Source organism: Naegleria fowleri, assembly GCF_008403515.1.
Source record: "Naegleria fowleri strain ATCC 30894 chromosome Unknown tig71, whole genome shotgun sequence".
Taxonomy (NCBI): domain Eukaryota; phylum Heterolobosea; class Eutetramitea; order Acrasida; family Naegleriidae; genus Naegleria; species Naegleria fowleri.
In genome coordinates, this window is record NW_025408003.1 from 33657 (window position 1) to 58988 (window position 25332).

The window sequence follows — 25332 nt, forward strand, 5'->3', positions numbered from 1 at the left end:
AGACGGACTCAATGACGTACAGAAAGAGTTGAAACCTCTAGATAGTAATGAAAAATTGACCGAAAACAGTAGCAGGTTTACACTTTACTTGTTTGTCCTTCTACTACTTGCTGTGAATGATGCAAAACTTCATCATGTAATTCAATCTCTTCTTTTTCAATGGTGGGAGAAAAGGTAGAATTATTGGTGGCCGTATTGTCGTCATGATGATTTGGTTGGCTTGAGGTATCTTCCAAGATGTTGTTGTTTTTGGATGATTGCTCTTGTGGATTGGAGATGGTCACATTTCCAGTATCTTGAGCTCTACTTATTCTCACACAAAATATCATAAAACCAGACAAGACTTGCAGAGAGGCTCCCAAAGTATATAACAGCAAATATCCCATGCCTTTGATATCTGGAGCAATAGAGTCACCTATCAAGATAACGAGACCTCCTATTGGAACTCCCAACAATTCTGGAATGGTTCCTGAAATATTCCATAAAGCCAAATCCTTTCCTGAATCATCTTTAGAAATGAGCACAGAATTCACGAGTGACAAATCCACACTAATGAAAGACCCTATTCCTAGACCATATAAAATTGAGCAACACAATACCATGACCGTGTATGATCTGAAAATAATAAGGACAATACTGGCAATGCCAACCATGAGTGCTCCACCACTATACACAAATCGTCGTCCAATAATGCTAGCAATTTTCTGAGCTAATAAGGCGCTCACAAAAGTAAACAAAAAGACAATTCCCAAAAAAAGTGACAATGCTTCTGTGTCTGTGGTTGGAAATTTGTCAGTAATAAAGTTGTATGGTTTCAATACGTCATGAATAAAGTAAAGAAAATAGTTCTTGGCAGCTGCATTTGTAAGTTGGATTGTAAAACGTGTCACAAACACCCAAGTAAAATTTCTATTTTTGAAAGGAATCAAGAATTGCATAATGTAAGAAAGAGCACGTTTGAAGCGTGAAGGTTTTGGAGGAGGTGGGGATGGCATTGGAGTAGCATCTATCATGTCTGAACTGTTGTTATTGTTGGCTGCTGCATTAGAGGTGTCATTTAATGGAATGTCCTCAAATTCAGAAACTGCCTTGGCAGCTTTTTGTATTTCATTAATGGGTGGCTTTCTAAGCTCTTTATGGAAGAGAGCTAATGGCACACATACGAAGGTACAAAGTGTGGCGTATCCCAAACATACCCAAATTAAATCGATATGACTCACAAGAATTCCTCCCAGAACAACTCCAAGCAGTGTACCAATTAATGTAAATACACCAACAAGTGCAGACACTAAATTGATTTGTTCTTGTGGGAACAAATCTGTAACCATTGCAGTAATAATTGCTTGGGATGTGACATAACCAGATTTTCCAAAACACAATACAATGGTATATATCACCACAATAAATATGTAATATTTAGGAAATTGAGTGTGCATCATGGAACAAATAGCTTGTAGCACAATAGATAAGGCCCAAAGGAGTGTTGCAACCACCACAATGGGAATTCGAGTTTTTCGTCCAATACGATCTGAAATATTTCCCACAACCGGTGAGACAGCACTACCAATCACTGTTGCAATGGTCACAATAATACTCAAATGGAGAGCCTTATTTTCTTCTCCAAGAAATTGAATAACCAGATTTTGTAAAAGTATTCCCAATACAAGAGAGCTTGTAGAGCCACTTCCGATATAATAGATACAATAAGCGAGAATTTTGTAAAAAGGTTGTTTGGGATGATCTGTTGCATGATGGTGAAACGAATCCAGTGTTGGATGGTGATGTTCCATATTGATGGTGATAGTGGCCAGTGGAGATGGAGGTTGTTGTTCCTCACCAACGCCCACATGATGGATGTTTTCCGAAGTTGTTGTAGCTGTTGCTGCTGATTTGGTGGGCCGATCTTTGTGTGTTTGAGGAATCGAGACTGCTGCTGCTTCATCGTCATCATCCCAATGTTCGAGTTCTTCTTTCACAGCATCCAGTAAAGGTTTTTCGTTAGGATTGAGAGGCTGTATAATGAATGTGGATGAAAGAGGGTTGTATTCAGTGATAATACGAGGATTGGATCTTTCTTCCAAAGTATTCTTACTTTCTCCTTTCGGAGGATGATGATGAGACTTTGAAGAAGGCAAATTTGACTTGAAACTACTACCATGATTGATAGCATTAGTTTTTCCACCATCATTCACACTCTTTGAGGAAGTAATGTTTAATGAAGTGGTTAATTCGGATGATAATGTTGTAGTTGTAGCAACAGTAGCAGGTTCAACGAATACGGAACTATTGGCAGTTGTTGTTGTTAATGGTGGTTGAGAAGATGGTGTTGTTGTTGTCGTCGTCGTCGGGAGAGAAAGAAGTTCATTTGTCTGGGAAGTATTACTATCATGACTCGGCACCAAGTCTAATGTGGACATGTTGTTATTATGTTGCATCGGAGTGTAAGTGGTATTCGGAGGAAGGGACGATGGAGAGGAGGGTAGCGGTGATGAACTCATTTCCATTCACGTCGTTGTATAATTCTTCCAAAATGTAATCAATAATAATAAATCAATGATGAAGAGAGGTAAAGTAATGATGAAGAGAAGAAATTAATAAATAATAATATATTTAAAATGCTGTTTTGGGATCCTGATGACAATCTCTAAAACACCATGAAATAAAATTGAATGGAGGATGACTTGTAAAGTGTTGATGTTTTTTTTGGATCTGAATATTCTCGAAAGTGTGCTCTTTCGATTTCGAAGCAAGTTGGAAGGAGGTGTTGTTTTTTAAAAGACATTCTATTCACGGTTTTTGTTTTACACTAAACAGAGTCTCCTTGTATTCTGTAATAGTTCGATTAACAATGTCCACGAGGGATGAGAAAAGAGGAGAAAGATTGGAAATTGCAAAATTAATTCTTTCAAACCTCTGACAAAATCAGAATTTCGTTCCATGATTTCTAAATAAATAATTCCTTTTCATCTTGCAACAAAATTCAAAAGAAAAGCCATGAATTGATGACGCAGCAAAATACATGTCTTAACTATCGAATGATCAACTTAGCCAACATGATTTCCTTACTTACAAAATACAGTTAGGAAAATTAGGCGCCTTTGCATAAAAAAAATCATCATCACGAAAACCCATCAGCATCGCATCCCAAACACAAACCAAACCTTAAATGATGAAGAAAAAAAGGTTAAGGTTTTTGATTGTTTAGTGAAGAATGTGGAAGAAGAAGATATGTGTTTCTTCTCTTCCAAAAAAAGACCAAAAGAGAAAGCTGATAAATCTCACTTTCTTGCAACGGCGAATGATTTGAAGGAACATGATGAACATTTCTGTTCTCTTAAAAAGAAAAAAATTCAAAAGGTGGAAGCATTAACATCCATCCAAAATGTCTCTCTTTCCGAGGTTTTGAAAAACATACCCACATACTCTAAAATCGATCTGTTAATCAATTCAATAACTAACCTTGAGAAAGTAATAGCTGAGCAAGGGATAATCATTGCCAACCTTGAGAAAGTAATAACTGCACAAGAAAAAACTATCACTAACCTTGGGGAAGTAATAGCTGAACAAGGGGTAATTATTGCCAACCAGGAGAAAGTATTAGCTGAACAAAGGACAATGATTGACAACCTTGAGAAAGTAATAGCTGAACAAGGAAAAACAATTACTAACCTTGAGACTAAAATAGCCGACCATGAAAAAAAAATAAGCACCCTTAAGGTCAACACTATTCAAAAATTCTAAAACCTGATATGTTCTGAACGTAGTGAAAGGCATGAATGATTCGATTGTAAACAATTAAAGAGTTTGGTTGAGCTTGAAAAATTTTTTCCATGCTCAAAAAATTTTCTGCATTTTAATGAAGTCTCTCTTTGCGTGTTGCTTAGTGACTTCCCACCCACTTGCTTTCTTAGGCTTATTCAAGTACCTTTTGCGCTGATCGGAATGTTTTTGTGGTAAGGAAGAACATTGTGACAGTGCAGGTCCACCTTGATTCGAATCTTTTCGGCAAGGATTTTATTGAGCTAACTATATATTTTTATTATTTAATTTTCATTTATTTAATTCATCATGTTTTCATGATTTTCATGGATTTATCAATCAATTGCTTAAATGTGACCTCACATCATGGAGTCTTTGTCTCTGCCGCCTAACTGTGACTTCTTGCGCTTCTCATCATGTATGTAACGACATATTAAGGTCGGGTGTTTGGAGAGACCACAAACCCATTAGTCCTTCCTTTAATTAACAAACGAATTTTATTGTTTACTCTTTCGAAACATTCAAAATCTAGGAAAGGGATGTCTTAATGACGAAGACAATAAGGACAGAAATTCTATAATACTCCGATCTTTTTCAGGATGGATTGTGAAATACCTCAATCATATGGTATTTAAAGCTTTACAATTAACCATCGAGTCCAAATCCAGTAGGATGTAGTGAGGACCATCCTGGCTGAATGGCTGTTCGCTGTAGATTTGATAGGGCCCTCTCTTAATTAGATATCCTTAATTTTAGCAAAACCAAAAGTCAAGTTTTTTGTGCGCAGAAAAACAACTATAATCTTCAAACAGGAGAGAACAGTTCTATTTAATATATTAAAATATAATAACAAATAAATCATAAGTAATCAGTAATTAACAATGTTTCAAATCATGCAGTTCATTTTCTCAAAGCTTTTAATTCCAAATTTGTGAAAAACAAATTTAGGAGCTCTTAATTGAAATTACACTTTCTCTCCAGTTTGTGGATCTCAAGTGGAAAAAATCGTGATTCTCGTTGTCCAGCCGATTGGATTGATTTGACATGACAGTCCTGTGAGAACTGCAGTCTGGAATTTATTGAAGGCAGCCATTAAAGATTTTTCAAAGAGTTTCTAATATTGAGAAGAGTTGGACAGAATGGACCTCAAACAATTTCAGAACAGATTTGAGAGTACATACCAATGATAAAAACAGAGGTGATACTTTTAATAAAAAAAGCTTGAAGAAAAAAAGCGTTCGGATGAAAAAAGGCTACAGCACTGTAGGTTCCCAAGTTGTCTCCAACCTCAGTACTAATGCAGCTCGACGGTGCTTAACTTCTCAAATCGGACGGGATGAGGTGCATTCATCGTGATATGGCCGTAGCCATACATGTACTTAAAATCATTAGTATCAATACTCAATTCCATTCTCTGAATGACAGAAACAACCACCTGTTTCACTTCGTTGCTCCGGACCGAAATAACGTTCGCTGTCATCAAATCTCGATGTTGAAGTTGGAATTTGGAATGGGAATTCTCATCTTGACACTTTCTAGTTCGTTCATCTGCTTGTTCACCTTTTTCTTCCGCATTTTGAGCTTGTTGCAATTTGGATGAAGTGTCGGAGACAGTCTCATTAAGCGATCTTAATTAAAATATATTTTAATATATGTAATGGGGTTGTAGATCACATGGTAGATCGTTCCCTTAGCATGGGAGAGGTACCGGGATCGATACCCGGCAACTCCAAATTTTTTAATGTTTAGCTTTTTCGAATTCAATGAAAAAGTCGTCACTTAATTAACTGGTGATTGAACAAAAACGTTTATGGAATACTCTATGATTTATAGATCGTCACGCAAAAAATTAAACAGTTCTAATCTCATATCTTCCAGAAGTGGTCAAATACCTCACACCCTTAAATGGCTTATAATTTTCATTTCTCAATTGTACACTGTCGACCTTCAATCCTGACATGGAAACTCCATCTAGTTCAAATTGAACCTGAACAGCAGGGCAAGAGTGAATTTCATGTTCAGATTTTCCTGACATTAATGGGAATGTAATTTTTCCTGACAAGGATGGTGTTGGGGCCTTCGATTGTTGAGTTTGTGGACTCAATTTACCAATATTCCAAACCAAACATTGTGAATTTGCATCATAGTGAATTGATCCAACAGATGTTGTTAATTGTTGACTGTCAGTAGGAGGAATTGGAATTAACACTTTCACATTGTCCAATGATTTGTTGTGTGTATGTCTCAAATTGAGCATTACATTCACATTTGCTCCTCCTCTATAGAATGTAATTTGAGGTCGGCAATAAATAGGAAGCATAGGCAAGTTGGACATACGGTAGGAGAGTAATTCATAATCTCCATCAGGTGGAATGAATGAAATGGATTTATCCTGTTCATATCTAGCGTAACGAACACAAGGGTGGAATGAAATATCTTCAATAATATTAGGGTCATTGAATTGGAGCAACAAATCAGGCATTCCAGATAATTTACAACTTGATTTGATAATTCCGTAAACTTCAGAAATAGCGGAACCACCATTCACATCGACAATGACATTGAGAGTTTCCACGACATCAAAGTATACTTCATTGTTCATATACTTGATTCCTCCCTTACGCCATGGAACAAGAGCCTTGTTATGCCCGGCAATACCAAGACTGTTTCCTTTCCCTAACTCTGCTGTCAATTGTTTGGCTATGGAAGCTGGTTGCCGAACAAGATCTTTCAGGAGAGAAATTTCAGTGGTGATTGGAAATCCTCCATCAACCATTTCATCAAGAAGCTTTGTCGTGATTTAGAGAAAATCGTGTGTTGTGAATTGTGAAATGTCCAATGATGTTGTTGTTGTTGTTTTTGTGGATGTTCGAATATCATCATCATCCGGTATTAGATGATCATTAAATGTATGTTATTCCGTAGTAGTAGGTATGACAGTGTTATCATGTTGAAGAGGTAAATGTACACCCCAATATCCATAACAGGATGATCCAAGAGAAGAATATTATTGGCCATCACAGATTATATGTTTTCATCAGAGAATTGAAAGACCACAGAAGAGAAATAGAATAACAATGTATCCGATGTACATTGTTCATCCGTATGATTTCGATAATGATGATGATGATGATAAATTTGGTTTCATGTAAATACCGGAGAGTGGACCACTTACCTGATAGACCACTACAAAGTTATTCTTCAAATTCTGCTCATTCACCTTCTCAATATAAATCTCCAAAGTATCAACAATACGATGCAACATTTCAATAATCATCAAAGGCTGATATTCCTTATCCACCACACCAAGAAAATACAAGTTATTACGAAAGACATGAACGACATAATATTTAGATGTAGAAATAATTGGAGAAACATTAGAAACTCCTCCTTTGTGCTGTTCCTTCATAACCTCTGTATAGAACTGTTCCGCAACACTTCTGCTCACATTTCCTAAGAAATGTCTTTCAATGATGATTTCTCCGAGTTTGTCGAGGATGAAGAAGGACTTCATTTTTTTTTGTTTGTGGAAAAATCTTTTTGGGTGAGTTGGAATCTCACTTGGTATGTTCTCCTCCATAAAACACACCAATTGTCGTCATCGGTTGGAATGCTTTTTGAAGAAGAAAAGAGTGATTTGTTGGCCAGGAGACCAATGGATATACGTCACTTGTACAAAATGAAAATTGATAGGCCTTAGCAATATGAAAACTAGGTGTAACTGTGGCAGCTATCGTTTAGAAAGGTTTCACTCAATTGTTTGGGATTTTCCAATTCTTATTCCACCATCAAAAGTGTTCGAATGGAGTATGGTGAAGAGACTTACCTCACTTTCTTCAAACATTAGGGATGGATTGTTCAAATAATGTTCCTTTATTCAAGGACTCTCCAACCATTCATTGTACCCAATACAACCATCGATTCGATCCAACCATCATTTGGAGCTCTTGATATTGTGGCAAACAGAAAATGCATTCTTGTGACTTGCCAAATCATGCAAACGAACAATGTGCTCTCTATTTAATACCAACGCTCTTAGACGATGAATTTAAGGGTGTTAGTCAATCAAGAATATGCTGAAAGACATCCTATCACATCTTTTAAACTCAAATCTTATCCACAAGTACATAGAATGGTACACCTGTCTACTTCACATCAATCCACTCTTAGGTTCTTTCAAGAGATTCATTTTGAAATCACAAGCCCATTTGTTTCTATTGTTGTGGTGGTCGACATTTTACTTATTTGAACAAAGAGCTAGAGAAGATCAAAGTCAAGTCTTGAAATGTAACGGATTTATATTGAAGATGAGAAGAAGGAAGGCCTGATGAGAGTACATGTATTATATATTCAATAATGAGGCACACCAGGCTGGTATTATTATTGACTAAATTGGACTTGTCAAGCTAGTACACACCAGTTGTGATCTTTGAACATTTTCTCCTTAATGGATTTCGGCGTTTCCTTGTCAAGACCTTTTCATGTATACATACAATGCTACTGAACAAAGTAAAGCCAACTAGTTCGAAAGAAAATCACACCAGACTCTAAAGACTTGACCCCTTCTGTGTGATTTAAATTATTATTCTTATATGTAATTTACTAATAACCACATTTAAGAAAAATGCAACTGGTCGATCAACTGAAACAACACTCACCGACCCTTCTTCTCTTACTCACTCTCATCATTGCCATCTTTGTATTCAAGAAATTCATTGGATCTGTTGCCAGCGATGAAGAGATTCGACACTACTTACGAGAAGGAGCTTTAATCATTGATGCGGATCTTTATTCGACATTTTTGGTATTTGCGTCATCATTTCTTGTCATCTGCCAACACCAAAAAATGCAACACCCTTCTCATCACTCAGCAACCTGTGTTCTTCTCATTTCCCTTCTTTCATTTTCCTTCTTCACTCTCTGTGTTGCTTCTCAAAACTCTTTCCATTCTTCCAAAATTTCCAAACTTTCAACAAGCAATCCTCTCCCGCTCCAACACTATTCCATTCTCGATTTATTATTTATTCAACAACAATATGAGCAAACAATATCCTCTCGTTACGAAGAAACGACAATTAATTTCTTTTCTCGAAATTTTATCGTTTATGGGTGGAATCATTTGTTGGTGTGGAAATTTCGGAACGGAGAATTTGGCTCCAATTTCACATCCGTTCAACAATTGGACAAGAAGAGAATTGCAATTATTGGAGATGGTTTGAAAGTATAGTTTGATGCGAGATTGCAAATGTTCAATTTGGAATTACAAGCTTTGAATGCTTCGAAAATCATTCCACAAAGTGTCGCTTCAATGTCTTCTATTTATATCGATTGTATCATGGGAAATCCAATGGAAATGTTTGATGTGTTTGTGACTGATATAGAAACCATTCAAAATGTGTTGATAAATCTTCCTCGAAATGGAAAATTGGTCGAATGGAGTGAAATGGAATTTTTACAGGAATTCTCAATTCCCACTCGATATGCTGTCACTTCCATTCCTCCCAATCAATTTTCTTCGACATTAGAAATTGAAGAGAATGTTTACAGGAAGAGAGATTTTTCTTTTTTAAATTCCACTTCATTCATTCCTTTTTTCAATGACAACCTATTAACCTTAAATGCTCGATTTGGAAATTTGGGAAATATTTCACTCACAGAAAGAATATTCCTAAAAGATTTTCTATTCAAATCCGTCTCTTCCAATCTCACTTTTTATCCCTACATTTCCTCTCAAAATTATGGAATTTACAAGACGGACAATTTCTCTTCCTTACATCCCCTTAATGAAATGTTTTGCCTTAATTCCATGACCAATGAATTCATGACATGTTCTGATTCCCTTGGATTTCCAGCTCGAGCAGTTTATGAAGCTTTGAATTATATTTCTCTTGTGATGGGTTTTCTTTTTTTGGCGGATTTTCAACAGTGTGGAAAACCATTTCGATGAAACGTCGACTGCTTGTTCCCTATTTGGTTCCATCCTTGGCCATACTGGTGTGTGCATTCTTCTCGGAAGGAATTAGAACTTATTGTCCAAGTATGCAATCATGTGTCATTTTGACCTTGTTGGGAATTCTTATTGGAATTTATGGATTTACTTTATTAAGGTTTTCTTATATGAGATATTTGTATCGATTGTTGGCAATGAATGAATCTTCGGAGAAACAAATCAAACTCCATCGAATGCTTTCGTCTGTTTTGTTTGGAATTATTGGTTCATTATGTTCTGGACTTTTATATGGACTGGTTTGGCTATTGATTGCCATTATTTACTTTTCCACAAATGGGTATAATCCAAAACCTCAATTAGGAATCAATATCATGTATGTGATTCAGGTTTTCATTCCATGTGTGTTAGGAATATTAATTTTTCTTGTGGACATTTTTGCGAATTGGAAGAAAATTCGAGAGAAGGGAATTCTTCATATCTTTACTTTTGAAGATCCATTTCATTTGAGAGTTGACATCTTGACACTCTTTGGAATTTTATGTTGTTTGATATTAATTGTGATTTTTAATGTGGGTTTATTGGGATCGGCTGCGCATGTGAGTGACATTCTGATAGCCATCTTGAAAAAGTTCACCCCCATATTCACATACATGTTGGGAGGTGGATTCACTGCCGTGATATTGGAATGGTTTCGACGGGCGCGCACTCGTTATGAGAAGAAATCCGAAAAAGACTCTGCAAAGGCCACTCAGTCAAGTAACGTTGAATCACTTCTTGAAGAATATTTGAAAGATGAAACCTTTCAAGAACTATTCACACAGTACTGCACGAAAGAATTTTCATTGGAGAATATTTTACTTTATAAGGAATTGCAAGAATTACAAAAAAAGAGTCAATCCCTCTCGAATGGAGAAATTTCAGAGGAGGATTTTCATCATATTCATGTGACATATTTTCAAAATTATTCAAAATATGAAGTGAACATGCCTTCAAAAGTCACTCGCGAATTGGAAACGTTATGGCCCACAATGAATCAAAAGAATTCCAACACTTCGAATTTGGAAATGACGGAAAAGAAGGAGTAGGTGACAGAAAAAATTCGCTTTTCCAAGTTTTACAACATCCTTCTCACTGATTTGCTCATGAATTTAAATGATACCTTTGAACGATTGAAGGACACGAGGGAATACAAGACGTGGAAGTTATCACGTGATTTGCAAAAACAGGGAGGAATTGCAAAGTGAGATTTGAATGACTGTTTTTCAAATATACCAACAAGAATGCATGTTTAAGGTGGTGTGCTTCAGAAACACTTCCGTCTTTCTAAAACTAAAACAAGTCTATAAGTGCTACCTAACTATGCTAGAATTATAATAATCCAAGTCTGATTTGGTCATTTTAGATAAACAATGCAGTGAACATGTCTGTGACATTTAAAAACGAACTTACCATGGTCATAGTCCAATGTAATTCTCATGTTCGAACTTGTTCAAATATAGGAAGGAGTAAAAAACAACAATTATCATATTGTAAATTCTTCCTTAATTCACACATGAGGATCGTCCATCATCATTTCATCCAAAGAGGATGAATCAGCTTCTGCTGGTGTGGTTTCTGTTTCTATACAATTACTCAAGTGACTACCACTATATTTTCCAAATGCACTCATAAATTGACCTCCATTCTCAGCAATTATTGCTTTTCTACTAAAATAATATTCTCTTTTTCGTTCGTTGAAACATGCAACATTATTTCTCAATAATTGAAATGCCTCTCCATTCACTCTACTTGTATTCCAATCTGAAGCCCAATGCATTTGATCAGTTAATAATTGATCAATGGCCATTAAAATTGTAGAAATTACAAAGCATGGCTTCCATTCATTCAACGCCAATAACGGCAAACACACCTCGCTAGTCATTGGATGTACATTTGGATGATAGAGGGTATGACATCTCACTCTCGGAGGTTGTAAAGGATAATTATTTGAAAATATAATTTCAAATTCATGATGATACAGTGCAGTACATGGTTGTGATCTTCCGAGCGGCGCTACACTCGAATGGTTGCTATTCGTGATGATGAAATTATTTTGCTCAATGCCACCATTTCCAATAGCCGAATCAAATACTCTATACAACAAGGTGTCATACACTTGATGAGAAAGTAATTCTTTTGCTGATGAAGAACCTGTCATGATGAAGAATTTTGTATCGGAACAACCATTCTTATGTTCCCGACAACAAAGAGTCAACCGCTTTTTCCATCCCTCATCAAGATTATCAAAATCAGCAGCCATTCTCTTTGAAATAAATCCACAATGAAAGAGAGATTGGCGATGATGATGATTTCCTCCTTCGCCCAGCAGTAATTCCTGTTCATTCCCGATGGAACATTTCTCAAAATATTCCACTTCAGAAATTCCGAAACTACTCTGTTGTGGTTGTGGTTCATCATCATCAATGAGGATCGCCTTCATCAAACTTGGTGGCTCCAACATGAGTTTCTCACGATAGAGTTCAAGTCTTTTGGGTGAAAACATTTTATTTTTAGTTTGTCCCTAACTATCGCAGAAAACAAGAAAACAATCGTTCGTTCAACATCGCAAGTGTGTGTTCCATGTTCGACAACACAAGATACTAGTAGAAAGGAGCCAGCATTTATTCATTGTTGAGGGTGGTTCCATGTGTGTGAACATACTGTAGAAATGCTTTCTTGTCAATATTCAGCAACAGTGACCAATAAATATCTGAGAACAATCAAAAGGAGGCTCACATTTTCAGTGCTGACATTGTTAGTTTCTTGTTTGTGAAAGAACTTTTTCAAAGATGGAAGGAAGAGTGCAATGTGTTTGGTGGGCAGGATCTGCATGATTATTCTTTTTGCTGTTGGGACTATCTTTGAGCTTAATTTCTGAGCTTGATCGAATGGTTGACTTCATATTCATGCTGCGTTCTAAGAGTTGTTGCTGTTGTTCGTGGATTAATTGTTGCTCGAGTAATTTCTTCTTTCGTCGAGCTCGTTTTTCTCTCTTGGCTTGTTGCAATTCTTGACTCACGGATCGAAAAGGTGGCGTTGACGAAGTGAGTTCAGGTGAAGAGGGTGGAGGTGTGACAATGATGGGAAGGAAGTCACAACCGAAATTATCTGAGTTAACCTTCTTCATTGGTCGAATGGGAGACCCAGGTTCTGTATTCGTATTTGGAAGTGATTGAGATCGAAAGTTTCGTTGATTCTTTTCAGATTTGCCATAATCGTACAAGTCATCTGCACATGAATCTCCTTGTTGGGTTGAAACAACACCATTATTCTTCTTGACATAGTATTTAAGAAAGAGTGGTTGTGGGGGTGAATTGGTACAAGAAGAAGAGGACGTCGATGTATCACTGTCATAATCTTGTGATGAAGAATTCTGAGGTCCATTCTTTTTTCGTCGACGTTGAGGAATGTCAACACCACTCGACGATTGTGTGCTATTATTCACTGGATCCGTAACACCACCACTCACAGCTGCTTTCTTAGGACTGTTTCTATTGTGATCACTCGAAGAAAGGAATGAGGACGTTGAAACCGATGAGTGTAACATGGAGGCCGATTCAACCATTTGTTGTTTTTGTGGTTGAAAGTGATCATTCATACTCGCTTTCAATTCCCTTGTGAGTAATGACTTTTCATAGAGTGAGAGACCAATAGCAGAATGACTTCGTTTCGAGCCATTCAGAGAGATGGAATCCGTATTGAAGGTGGACTCCACGGATGATTTCAATGTGGACTCTGATTCTCGTTTACATAAAAGTGCTGGTTTCTGCGTGGATTTGGTGGTGCAAAAAGATCGTTGTTGAGGAAGAAAGGAAGATCTCTTATTGTTACGGTTCGGAAAGTAACAAGTGGTTGTGTTGTCGAGCCAAATTGGAATGGATTTGGGTGATCCCTCAGAAGCAACAGATCCTGATCGGTGGGTGTGGTGGTGTGGTGGTGCTGGTGATGAATCAGTAGTGGTGGTGCTGTTGGTGCTGGTGTTGGTGGTGCCAATGAAGAGAGCTCTCTGTAAGGCTCGTTCTGCTTCTTCACCCTCGAGAGCTCTCGAATGGAAGTTGCTGTTGTTGTTGTTGTAGTTATTCTCGAGATCAAGCTTTCCGTCGTCGTCGTGAGGAGTGGATCGAATGGCTACAGAATTGATGCCGCCCATGGAATGACCAATTAATTGGAATATACAAAGAAGGATGATGATGATGATCGACACAACGGCAATAAATAGAATGTGAGTAGTGAATGAATAATATACAAGAGTGAATGGAATGGATTTGAGAAGTGGTGGAAATCTGTCGTCCTTTGTAATTGTGCTACTCTCGTGCACTCGGAAGTATGAATGGCGTTGTTTCAACAAAATCTTTAAAGCACCTTAAAGAAAAAACTCTTCTCAGTAATGACGATCACAGAATTCGTTGGAGGTGTTCTCAAAAACAACATGGAAGTAGATACAGTGCAGGATGAGGAGCGACTCATTACCGTTTCTGAACGATAGCACACACAGTAGTACGGCAGCAGCAGCGATGGGTGGCTAGCGAGAGAGAGAGAGAAACCGCTTTTTGGATTTTGTTTTTTTGAGATCTCTTTGGTGTTCTGGTGTGGTGTCTCTCAAAGTCTTGGTATGGAAAAAGAGATGATTTGGGGGGCACCGATTGGAGCTTTACTCTCCTGATTTGTTGGTGCATTGTCGGCGCTCTGCAGGAGTTTAGAGGCCTACACGAGCAAGATGATTCGATCGCGGAAATTTAGTTGCATAAAAGGGTTTTAATTTTTTCTTCTTTTGGCATATGACAGAAAAGCCCTTTAAGGAAACGAAGTGGCAACAATCAACCACAGCTACAGCTCACTTACAACAATCAGTTCCTCATTAAACAATGATAATGTTCTGAAGTTCGTATTTGATGTAACGAGTCACACCAAGTGCAATCTCAGAGTAGACATAGCTTGGATAGAGCTTGTCAAACACCACAATGACATCATTGTTGCCTGTCTCCTCATTCTTTTTCAACTCTACATTGAAACCTATTGAGCTGGCACCTAAAGTTTGTCGAACCAGATCATAGAATTTGATAATCGATTGAACTAAATTCTGATTGCTGATATCAACAACTTCCAGATTACTTGGAAGTATCAACTTTCTCGTGAAGGGATTAAAACTCATTTTAGAATCTTGAGCAGACTCGTTTTTCGTAGAGGTCATAGCAGTGGCTGGATTTAAGGAAGCTAAAAGGTTCAAAATTGAGCCAGCAGTAATATTAGTAATGTTGGTAATATTTGAAATACTAAGGGAAGATGATTTGGTAATAGCGGCTGCTGAATTTGCGACGGTTTTACCAATTTCCAGACCAACATGGACCAACAAGCTCGGTAACCAGAAGAATGGTAAATTCTTATCTCGGTACACAAGAACGCGTCCTTCAATAGCGGACTCTAAGGAGCTAGTCAGAGAGTACTTGGAAATAAATTGGCCATCATGCAAAATATTTGGGTCTATATCTTGAATATATGATAAATAGCCTTCATAAAATCGTATTATGTGACTGACTGGATCGAAATTCACCTGTTCTGACTTCCAGTCATTAACATAGTGGAAAGTAGCAGTAAAATTGTCAATGCTGGATTTGCTGAAAATATAACTATACACAGATGTGACATCATCAGCTCCTGCTTGCCACTCCTCACATCGTTTCTCGAGCTCTGCGTTCCACCACGGCTCCTTTGTAGTTGGTTTTGTGTTTCTATCCATGTCATAAACTTCATTTGAAGACTGATAATTCAAATATGCCTCCTTTCGCTTATGTGCTTTTCTATATTTTTTCATTGTTTGCATGGCGTGTGTTCTAACTTTAGAGAGAGTTTCAATTTTAGCAATTACTGATTTTGCATTTCTTATTTGATCTAATAGTTTGATTGTCTCTTCATATGGAATATCGCTTGTTTGTTTGTATTCGTAAAATACAAGATTCATGTCTGAGGGTGGTAATGGAGCAAATTCTGGTGCGACACCAAACATTGATATGGTACAACCTTGAAGAGATCTAATCTTTTGATTCATGAGTAAATCGCTATCACGATAGTGATAGTTGTAAAGTTCAAATAACGTTGAAAACTATCGTATGAAAATCGTGTAAAAAATTTAAGGTCACACAAATTTCTAAAGCTCAGTAACATACCAATTTTTCATGAACGGTATTTGAAATTAAGTTTCTACAAATTGGATAAAACTCCTTTTCAATATCTACCAATAGTTGTTCCGAGTTTGGAACATCTGCAGTAAGAGCCACCGAGAAGACATCTCGTACGAAAAAGTCCCACAACACTTTGTCACATAAAAACATGATAAAACTCTTTGTATCGTCAATCGCATGATAGAGCAGTGTGGCTTGATGCTTTCCAGAAACTGATTTTGAGTTCGATCCGATATAGTAACTTCCACAGAATATGCTGACAAAGAATGCAATAAAATTGGATATAAACTTGAAACTGGGATCTAAAGCAGAGGCAGAAATATCAGAAAAGGTTCCTGTCAATAACTGCGTAAGAATAGATGTAAAAGCTTTCCTTAATCTGTCGAACTGTGCAGACACGGAAGATATTCCCATTAGCTCATATCTGGTAGAACTTTTGCTGACTAGTTTCTTTGAAAGAGCGTACCGCTCTTTTTTCCAATCATCCCTAAAAAGCACCAAATATTGAGTCCACTTCAAATCAGATGCAGGTTTTACACATTCTGGGTCGTACATACTCATAGCTAATTCATCCATGTGCCCCATATTCTCGTATAACTTCATTGATTCTTGAATTTGGAATTGGAGCATATGAAGGTTTGTTAATTGAACATTTTTACAGGTTCCCTTGTAGTAGGTGCAGCCTTCAACTTTGTTGTCTCCATACCAAAAACCTTCAATAATGTCTCCATTAGGTAAATAAAGTTTTCCTTTACCCTTTCTTTGTCCTTTCTTGTACATTCCTTGGAAGTACGTGCCATCTCTATAATGATAAGTTCCAAAATAATGATACATGTCATGTTTCCATCCTCCACAATATCTTTCTGCAATATTTGGATAAATTTCAACTCCAAATCCATATTTTTGATTGTGTTTAAATGAGCCAAAGTACTTGGTGTTGGTCTTGCTACAATATAGCTCTCCCTCTTGGGTTCTCTCAAAATCTAATGAATTCCATTAAAATTTTAGTTGTTACATTATTATTAATTATTATTTGTTGTATGTAGATGAGTACGTACCATCAAGAGTATACATTATTTTTCCAACACTTTTTGGTTTCAATTTTACATATCCCCAATATTCCATTTCCTCTCCATCATATGAAATTTTCCAAGGTAATTCGCTTGAAGGTACATCATTATCCCATTGACCGATTGCGATGGTTGGTGGTTTCTTTGGAATTGGGGATGGAAAAATAATTTTTCCAAATCCATGTTTTTTTCCTTTGTCAAAATCTCCTTCATAGATGGTCTTATTAGGAAACAATAATTCGCCCCTACCATGCATTTCGTTTGTGCTTGGCAAAACAGTTCCTTGATAATGATATTCTTTTCCTTCTTCATCTGTATATTTGAACGATTTGTAGATTGGAGTTTCATTTTGTGGAACTGCAAATTTGTTTGGAGTTTTAACAATATTCTGAAGATTCGCTGTTGTTGCTGTTTTTGTGATTGTAGGCGAAGCTTTTCCGACTGTTGATGTATCTTGTTGATGTGAAGAATCTACGCTCTTTGTTCGTTTATGTTTTAGAGGTACTGGTGTTTGGAGAGATGGAGTTACAGATCCACTAGTGTTTGTTAATAAAGGTGACGAGGTAGATACCTCTTCATTTTGAAGGTATGCAGAGCCATGAATTTTTGGGAAATGGCCGTTGTTTTTAGAAACTCCGGTAGAACTGTTATCCAAAGATGCTCTTGGAACTGGCTCAATATCAATTTTAGATGATGAACTTGTTTGTGTCTCATCCAAGCTCAATCTTCGTTCTCCACTCTCAACCATCATAAAACTTGAGGTATTTGGAGAAGCCAAGTGATCATCCATGAATTGATCTAACATGGAGGCCAAACTTCGGGCACTCATGGGAGTGCTTACAGAGGCCAGTGCATCCTTGGATGAATGTCTGGAACCTATTGTTAATCCCGAAAGAGAGTTTGTTGATAGAGTTTGTTGTGCTGATGAATTTTGCTCGGAAGTGTCTGTTCGATCTACTTTGAGCACTGGAGTGTTGATACCGTTGTCGTCTTGTGATTGTTGTTGTTCATTATTACTGCCATTCTTGGAGGCTCCTCCATTGAATGTACCTCTTGGCGTCATTGCTTCCTCATCATCGCTATCACTCTCGGCTGCCACAAAAGCCTCTAACAAATCGGGACTACCTGGAGCAATACCAACCAGTTCTGGTAATTTCAAATTACCACTACCCGTGTTAGTTGTTGGATTGTTGGTGAGGCTTTCATTGTTGTTCATCCCATTAACTTCATCGTCTGCTGCAGAAAGGGTTTCTAATAAATTACCATTACTATCCAACAAACTTGACAATGATGAATTTCTATGATGATGAGCAGAAAGGTGAAGCATAGAAGCTCCTCTTTCCGTGAGCAAAATATGAGCAGCAGTCGGTGATTCCTTCTGTTGTTGAGATGAAGTGAGTGCAAGAGAAATCCTTCGTTGAAGATCACTGGGTGTTGTGGCAGTCGTCGGAGTGCTTGCATAGGACTTGGCAGTGCTAGTAGAAATGGTGGGTGGGAGTTGATGAAGTTGTTGTTGTTGTGAGGGAAAATTTGTTGTTGTTCTAGGTGAAAAAGGAGACGAAGTTTTGTTGTTATTATTATTATTATTAATTATGTTGTTGAATGGTTTTACATTATTGTTGGTGCTGTTTGTTGGAGATTCTGTATTCGGCATGCTTGTGGGAGACGATGAAGCACCAGGAGGAAAATCATCATTCAGTTCTTTCATCGCAAAGTGTTCGAGATCTTTCTTGTTATCGGCTACACTGCCGAAAAATTTCTTGAGCATATATTTGGTGATGATGCTGATATAGAATTGTATTCTCCTTCAATAGGAGAGGATGATGATGTGCAATTTAAAAATTCAGTTGAAATTCTGATGAAGAGGAGATGAGCTAGTAGATGAATTTCAATTTCTGAATCCGACGAAGAGTGACGAGAACGACTATTGGGAGAACTTTTTTTTTGGTTTTTAAAACACCGACTTTGTTTCGATACGAGGAAAAGAGCCTTTACTTGAAAAGAGTAGGATGTTTCACATAGCGTCTATTTCCTTTCTTCTTTTTAATGGGAGCTTTGTGTTGCTTTTGACTATTGCTTGTTGGGTGGGGTGACTCCACTCGATCCTCAGCTTGCTCATTCTTATCTTTTGAGATTCCAACCTCAAAGGACTCTTCTTTTTGGTCGCTCCTGTCAACATCAAATGAGTCTCCTGTTCTGCGGGAAATTATCTCAGGAACGTTTTCTTTTGACAATACCTCTATTGAATCTTCTTCGTTTTGCTCATCCTCCTTATTGGCAATCATTAATGGAGGTGGTGATACGGGCATTTCCAAATGTTTCTCTTCTGTTGGTATAAACGACGTCTCATTATCAGTTGTGGGCTCCTCTTTTGAATTTTGGTCAAGGTTTTCTGAAAAACAATCAATATTGTACGGTACCAACTCTAAGGTTGATTGTAAATCAAAGGTATCTGTATGATTTTCCACTGTGGTCTGGTCGCACATGGCATTCTTCAACAACAAGTCAGTCTTTTCACTCTCTTGAAGTGCACTTTGATCGGAGGTTGTTTCCTTGTGAACTTCTTTTTCGATCATTGGGTCAAGATGGTGTGGACTTGCATTGCTCACATCTTGTAAATCCTCACTACAAGACTCACCTAAAATTATCTCTTCTGTCGTCTGGGTGCCCATTTCTGGTGCATTCATCGATTTCTCTTCCCTCACGGAGGAAAGAGGAGCTTGCACTTCGGAATCCAATATATCCTCAATTTCAAAGAGATGAATCAGTTGCCACATTCCACGAGAAATGTACTGATTACTAAGATTATCGTTACATATAAGCACAGCTCTCACTCTGTTAATACTTTCACTAAAGGGCCATCGTTCCTGGTTGTTTTTTCTTTCAAATACACATTCTGCTGTTTGTCCGTGGACTGTCCCAAAATGCAATATGGACCGCTCAATATCGTTATCACAAGAAACAAATTGAGAAGGTGGGAAATCTTGGCGTTTCATCGAGAACAAGCGTTTCATTTTCATGTTATTGTATTCATCTTTCTCAAACGCGTTTTCAATGAATTTCAACTGCTCGTTTGTATTGGTAGGAAACGAAGAAAGAGTTTCAACAAAACCCTTAACCAAAAAGGAGTCGTGAGAAACAACAGAAAAATACGATGTTCTGAATTCGTAATCAATGGAAAGTGCTATGTTTAAGCGAAACGGTTCAACACACTCCTGGTTATCGAGTTTCATGCAGGAATCATCTGGAATTTCTTTCAAAAAAGTGTTTTTTAGAATACTTAAATCGGCTGTAACACCCAAATAAAGATAGAAACCTTTTCTTAATAGCTCTTCATAATTGCAACATTCATTTTCTTGAATTTCTTCCTCAATGGTTTTGCTCAGTACGTCATTCACTCCTCCCCCTATAATTTCCCCGTTTTTTAGAGTCTCTTGGGAGGGCTGTGAATGCTTATATAGAGATTCCTCACGAACACCCTTATGTGACTTGAAAAATTTGGAAATGGGCTTGAAATGCAAACCCTGTGATTTCAATAGCAGCTTTTCTGCTAATTCTTTTCTCTTTTCATTGTTGTGTACAAAGCCATGTTCCAAGGGGTCTAAGACATGACTGGAAACAACTCCTTGACTTTCTCCCATGTCAAAGCTGACCACGTAATCTGCAGGACATGACTTGGATTTCGGTCTGTTTCGAGGATTGGTGAGCAAGGACGGTGCCCATAATGGTCTTTTTGCTTTTGATCCGATTGCATCCCAAGATTCCATTTGACACACTGCGTATTTGTTCCTTTTGGAGAATGATCAACGATCAATCGTTCAACCTCTTGAACCTTATCTTGTTCCATTGAAATACTCAATGACCTCAACTTGTCCAATCGTTGAGATGAAGAAAGACCATCCGACGAAGAAAAAGATTCTGCTGGAGAGTCCATTACGTTGAATGTAAATTTTCTGGTCTTGTTTTTTTTCTTACTTTCGCTACTGTTGGAAGGAGAAGGAGGTGGAGTTCCGTTTCCAACAAAATTAGATGCAACCACTCTTCTCAGCAACATGTCCCCTTCCTCTTGATGTTCCTGATGAATGGAAAGAGAAGAACACGAGGAGGATGGCGTTGCCGATGAGGAGGGTGGAAGAGTAATTGCTTTGGATGGGGTGGTGAGCATTTTTTATTAAGGCACATCCACAATAACAGGATCACCGGAGGCGATGCAAGCACTTAAGAACACACGCGAATGTTACTCACATTAGAGAGTCAAGATTAGACCTCTTCTTCATCAGTCATCTTTTGATAGTGGATCGGTGTCATTTCAATCTTGTTGCGAGAGTCCTCTTGTTGTTGCTGGTTGTGCGTTTCCAATACTTGGACACGTTTCGAAGTGCAATGAACAAGAGCAACAACCACCAACAACAGAGCTATTCCAATCACGACAATTCCGAGAAGGACCAGAAAGGCAATGGTACCTCCTCTCAGAGCAAATTGAGAAATGGTTATGGTGAGACCAAATTCCACCAGAGAAGAAGTGGCAGAAGATGTCGGTGATTCGTTGGCCACCAAAACGAACACTGTGGTCAGAGCGGTGCTGGCATCATTCACATTGGGAGCACTCAGTCGGAAGGCAGAATGCTTGTGGTGCAAACGGCTCTCAAACGCTCGATGAGGGATCGGAGGTTGATTTCCGTTTCCGATCCATAACGAGCAATTTCTGTTGTTATTGGATTTGAGTACAATATCGAGAGAAACGGTAATTTGGCTCGTGCTTGAGTTCATATGAATGATGTACAGAGTTGATTCATTTCCGCTTAGAAAGGAAGAGTACATATACTCGTGATTGAGAGTAAAATTATAGGCATGAATCATGATTTGGTCTTTACGTTCCATCAGTAGCGAAGAAATAGTTCTTGAATTGGCGGAAGCCCCAGGAAGGACAATTTCATGAAGAGGAGGAACCAGTTCCCCTATGCTCCCCTCAACCATTAGAAAACCAAAAATCATCACAACGACCACAATTGAGAACACAGCAACATTCTTGGTTCTTGGTTGTTTTATCGCCCGTGTGTCGATGGGTATTAAGGAAAGCATTTTTTCATCTCCATTTTTCAAAAAAATCAAATGTACCAACCTAATTCTGAAATACCCCTGTACTGCATGCAGTACTCGTGTTAAGGATCGCCCTCTCATTCATGTCAATTTGATTGCACAACAAAGTCATAGGGTTGTTTACAATTTAGTAAGATCAAAAAGTTTTCCAAAGAGGAAGAGTGTGTGGCTTTTAGTTATTCAGAGACCATGTTCGTCGTAGGTGAGGTGTAGGCTGTGGTGGTGGTGGTGGTTGAAGGTTGGGACTGATGCTTTCGAGTTTTGGTTCCTGCAGACATGGCTCTTCGTTTTTGCTGCAATGGCATTCCTCCAAACATACCCTTTCCATACGTAGGAAGCACTGTGAGAGGTCGTGCGCTCGGAGTGGATTGATTGGTAATACTGCTCGCATTGGATTGAGTCATGACTTTCTTGAATTGTTGAAGTTGTTGTTGAATGATGGTGGATGTTTGGTTCTGCGCATTGTTGTTATTATTTGCAGCTCTAGCTCGAACGGCTCCTGTGGAAGGCCTCTTCTTTGGTGCATTCTCAATGAGAAACATGGCAGCAGGAGTGTCTCCCTCAGATATTGGCCTCAATAGAGTGGAGGGAGAGGCCGTCTTTCTTCCAGAGCTTGGAGGTGAGGGAGTGGTATGAACCACAGCATTGTTACCGTCCAAATTGACGATGGGTGGATTTTCAAGTTCAGAATCCACATTCGGCTCAGTGAAAGAGGTCTTTGTTTCGAGCATGATTTTGAGAGAGGCGTTTTCTTTTTGAACTTGTTGCAATTCATTCATGAGTTGCCAATATTTCGCTTGCCAGGAGGATTCTTCATAATTTTCTTTCATGCTTTCGAGCTGTTCCATGAGTTTGGATTTCATGGCTTGTTCTTTTGCTAATTTCTTTTTCAGAGTTTCAATGGTCTTTTGATTCTTGAAATCGATGGCATTGGTTTTTTCTTTCATACGCTCCTTCAACTTTTCATAATGTCCTGCTTCTCTCTTCTTTTCTTCAAGCTCGAGTAAAAGTTTATCCACATTGGTGTGACTCCATCTTTCATACTTTTCAACCTTCTCCTCTAACTCTTCCAGTAATTGTGCATTTTTAACTTTCCAATTCACTAATTTTTGTTTGTTCTTGATTTGAAGTTGAAGATCTTTTCGTAATTGCTCAACTTCCATCTCTGCGTTACTGAGCTGTTGTTGTGTTTTCAATAATTCTTGTCTCAATTGATTTTCTCTGAGCCCAACTTCATATTTACTGGCATAGAAATCCTTGAGAGCTTCATCCCTCTTTTTCTCTGCCTCCAATATTAACTTTTCATATTTTGATTGAAGAGTGATGAGTCGAATTTTGTAGAGAGACTGCAACTGTGTATGCTGTACTTTAAGATCTTCATTCTCTCGTCTCAACTTGTTCAATTCGCTATCTTCCATGGCTACTTCGAGCGCCTTCTTTTTGAATGAGGCATCTCCAATATCTTTCTGCGTGGCAATTTCGAAAAATGTGTTCTCACGTACTTCATAAAACCGTTGATCAAGATTTTGAAGAAAATCTTTTTTGAATTTTGCAACTTTGCCATTTGTTGAAACGAGCTCCTTGTACAAGTTTCTAACAAGGTCCTCATATTCATGAATTAATTCATTTCGAACTTGCGATTTTACCTCCTTTAGCTGATGTTCGAGTTCCTTATTTTTCCACAGTATATTATTCACGAGAAACACCAAATCATAATTTTTGTCATCCACTTCCGCGTCAATTCTGCGCTTCAATGATTTTCTGTCTACATCTCTCTTGTAGAGTAAAAATTTGACTTTTTGCTCTGATGTGAATAGACTTCGTTTCAAGTGGTCAATCACCTCATATGATTTATACTCTAAAAATCTAATGTACTCAGTCTTCCACTCTTGAATTTTCTGTCCAACTTCCTCCAACGCTTTCTCTAGGTCCTTTTCATTGATCGTTATTTGAGCTTCTCCATTCTTGGAGCTAGTTTTTCCAGCATTTGTCAAAATCCTATTCAAAAATGAATGAAATATCTGTACTTTCGAATCTTCGAATGAATCTTTCTCAGTATGCAATGGTGGCTGTTCCATTTCATGAAGCTCTTTCTTGAGAATTGCATATGTTTCTTTCATATCTTGTATAGACTTGGAAATGAGAAGTTTAGAGATTTCTTGAAACAATATAGACACTTGCTTGTCTCTAAGATCTTTTTTCTTTTTTTCTTCTTTGCCTTTTGTTGAATAGCCATATCATAGATGTCATTTGTTGATTTTTGCTCTAAGGTTGAAATGAGTCCTTTCAGCTGTTTCTCATAAATTCTTTTGGCTTTTTTGAAAATAATGTGATTGTACAAGTCTTCCATTTTTGCCTCATCTTGCAACATTAATTTTGATCCATTGCAGCTAAGGTCTAAAAAATAGTCCCTCAGCTTGTACATCAACACAGATGTCTTCAAGAAATCAAATTGCATCTTGACAGCTTGCTCAGGCATGCTGTTAGGATAAACTTTTTCTTCAGTCAACAACTCTTCCATGTACAAAGTGACATTTGCATCTTCAGCAGAAAAGTAATTTCTCTCAGAATCATGCAACTCTAATAGTAGATTGTTTAAGCATTTGAGAGGTAATATATTTTGGTTACTCGCATCGAGTCCCGTATATTTTTCTCTTTTTTCTTGATCGAGATGCTTTGGAGAAATAACATATACATCTGATTCTGAAAGGTTGTCTTCTATGGGTTCATGGGTAATACTTTGTAAATAATTCTCAGCAATCATACACGATCTCATTCCTTCCTTTCTTAATTTATGTTTCAAGTTGTCCAGAATAAGAATATATTTTAAAAGTAGAGTTTCACATTTCAATGTCAAATAACTAATAACGGAGGCTGGATTTTCTGGCTGTCTCAAGTGTTCAAGCTCCGAAGTCAAAGACTTGCAATAGGTTTCTAAACCTTTTTCCAATCCATATCCTTCATTGATGATAATATCATACAATTTTGCAGTTGCTTGAATACTGATCGCCCAAAATTTCAAAATGATGAAGGTACGTTGTAATATTTGCAATAAGTTATAGAAATTGTCTGTCATTGTGTTTTCCTCCTCGTTGGCCTGAATGAAAGAAGTTCTCATTATTTGAATAAAGTGAGGAACATAGGTAACATTCACAACCTCTCCATCTTTTGCCATAACGCATTTGTTTGCATGATCATCTTTGTTCTTCGAGACTACGCCGTGTGATGAAATTTG

The 25332-nt window shown here is 37.7% G+C and overlaps 10 protein-coding genes across 10 annotated transcripts; 2 read left to right on the top strand and 8 right to left on the bottom strand.

Moving 5' to 3' along the window:
• Positions 1-77: 77 nt before the first annotated feature.
• FDP41_009562 (uncharacterized protein) lies at positions 78-2504 on the bottom strand (the record flags this gene model as incomplete). The annotated part of the gene is made up of 1 exon (XM_044713534.1): positions 78-2504. One exon carries the CDS (start codon positions 2502-2504, stop codon positions 78-80), a length of 2427 nt encoding a protein of 808 aa, XP_044556869.1.
• A 3104-nt stretch (positions 2505-5608) lies between these two features.
• FDP41_009563 (uncharacterized protein) lies at positions 5609-7273 on the bottom strand (the record flags this gene model as incomplete). The annotated part of the gene is made up of 2 exons (XM_044713535.1): positions 5609-6547; positions 6935-7273. 2 exons carry the CDS (start codon positions 7271-7273, stop codon positions 5609-5611), a joined length of 1278 nt encoding a protein of 425 aa, XP_044556870.1.
• A 1731-nt stretch (positions 7274-9004) lies between these two features.
• FDP41_009564 (uncharacterized protein) lies at positions 9005-9706 on the top strand (the record flags this gene model as incomplete). The annotated part of the gene is made up of 1 exon (XM_044713536.1): positions 9005-9706. The coding sequence occupies one exon, from the start codon at positions 9005-9007 to the stop codon at positions 9704-9706; it is 702 nt and encodes a 233-aa protein (XP_044556871.1).
• A 92-nt stretch (positions 9707-9798) lies between these two features.
• Positions 9799-10794, top strand: FDP41_009565 (uncharacterized protein; the record flags this gene model as incomplete). The annotated part of the gene is made up of 1 exon (XM_044713537.1): positions 9799-10794. One exon carries the CDS (start codon positions 9799-9801, stop codon positions 10792-10794), a length of 996 nt encoding a protein of 331 aa, XP_044556872.1.
• A 461-nt stretch (positions 10795-11255) lies between these two features.
• On the bottom strand, positions 11256-12251 carry FDP41_009566 (uncharacterized protein; the record flags this gene model as incomplete). Its single annotated transcript, XM_044713538.1, has 1 exon — positions 11256-12251. One exon carries the CDS (start codon positions 12249-12251, stop codon positions 11256-11258), a length of 996 nt encoding a protein of 331 aa, XP_044556873.1.
• A 252-nt stretch (positions 12252-12503) lies between these two features.
• On the bottom strand, positions 12504-13898 carry FDP41_009567 (uncharacterized protein; the record flags this gene model as incomplete). Its single annotated transcript, XM_044713539.1, has 1 exon — positions 12504-13898. One exon carries the CDS (start codon positions 13896-13898, stop codon positions 12504-12506), a length of 1395 nt encoding a protein of 464 aa, XP_044556874.1.
• A 708-nt stretch (positions 13899-14606) lies between these two features.
• On the bottom strand, positions 14607-18765 carry FDP41_009568 (uncharacterized protein; the record flags this gene model as incomplete). The annotated part of the gene is made up of 3 exons (XM_044713540.1): positions 14607-15848; positions 15913-16910; positions 16986-18765. 3 exons carry the CDS (start codon positions 18763-18765, stop codon positions 14607-14609), a joined length of 4020 nt encoding a protein of 1339 aa, XP_044556875.1.
• Positions 18766-18988: 223 nt separating this feature from the next.
• FDP41_009569 (uncharacterized protein) lies at positions 18989-21162 on the bottom strand (the record flags this gene model as incomplete). The annotated part of the gene is made up of 2 exons (XM_044713541.1): positions 18989-20684; positions 20774-21162. 2 exons carry the CDS (start codon positions 21160-21162, stop codon positions 18989-18991), a joined length of 2085 nt encoding a protein of 694 aa, XP_044556876.1.
• A 95-nt stretch (positions 21163-21257) lies between these two features.
• Positions 21258-21974, bottom strand: FDP41_009570 (uncharacterized protein; the record flags this gene model as incomplete). Its single annotated transcript, XM_044713543.1, has 1 exon — positions 21258-21974. One exon carries the CDS (start codon positions 21972-21974, stop codon positions 21258-21260), a length of 717 nt encoding a protein of 238 aa, XP_044556877.1.
• A 299-nt stretch (positions 21975-22273) lies between these two features.
• FDP41_009571 (uncharacterized protein) lies at positions 22274-25272 on the bottom strand (the record flags this gene model as incomplete). The annotated part of the gene is made up of 2 exons (XM_044713544.1): positions 22274-24219; positions 24273-25272. 2 exons carry the CDS (start codon positions 25270-25272, stop codon positions 22274-22276), a joined length of 2946 nt encoding a protein of 981 aa, XP_044556878.1.
• Between the last annotated feature and the right edge of the window lie 60 nt (positions 25273-25332).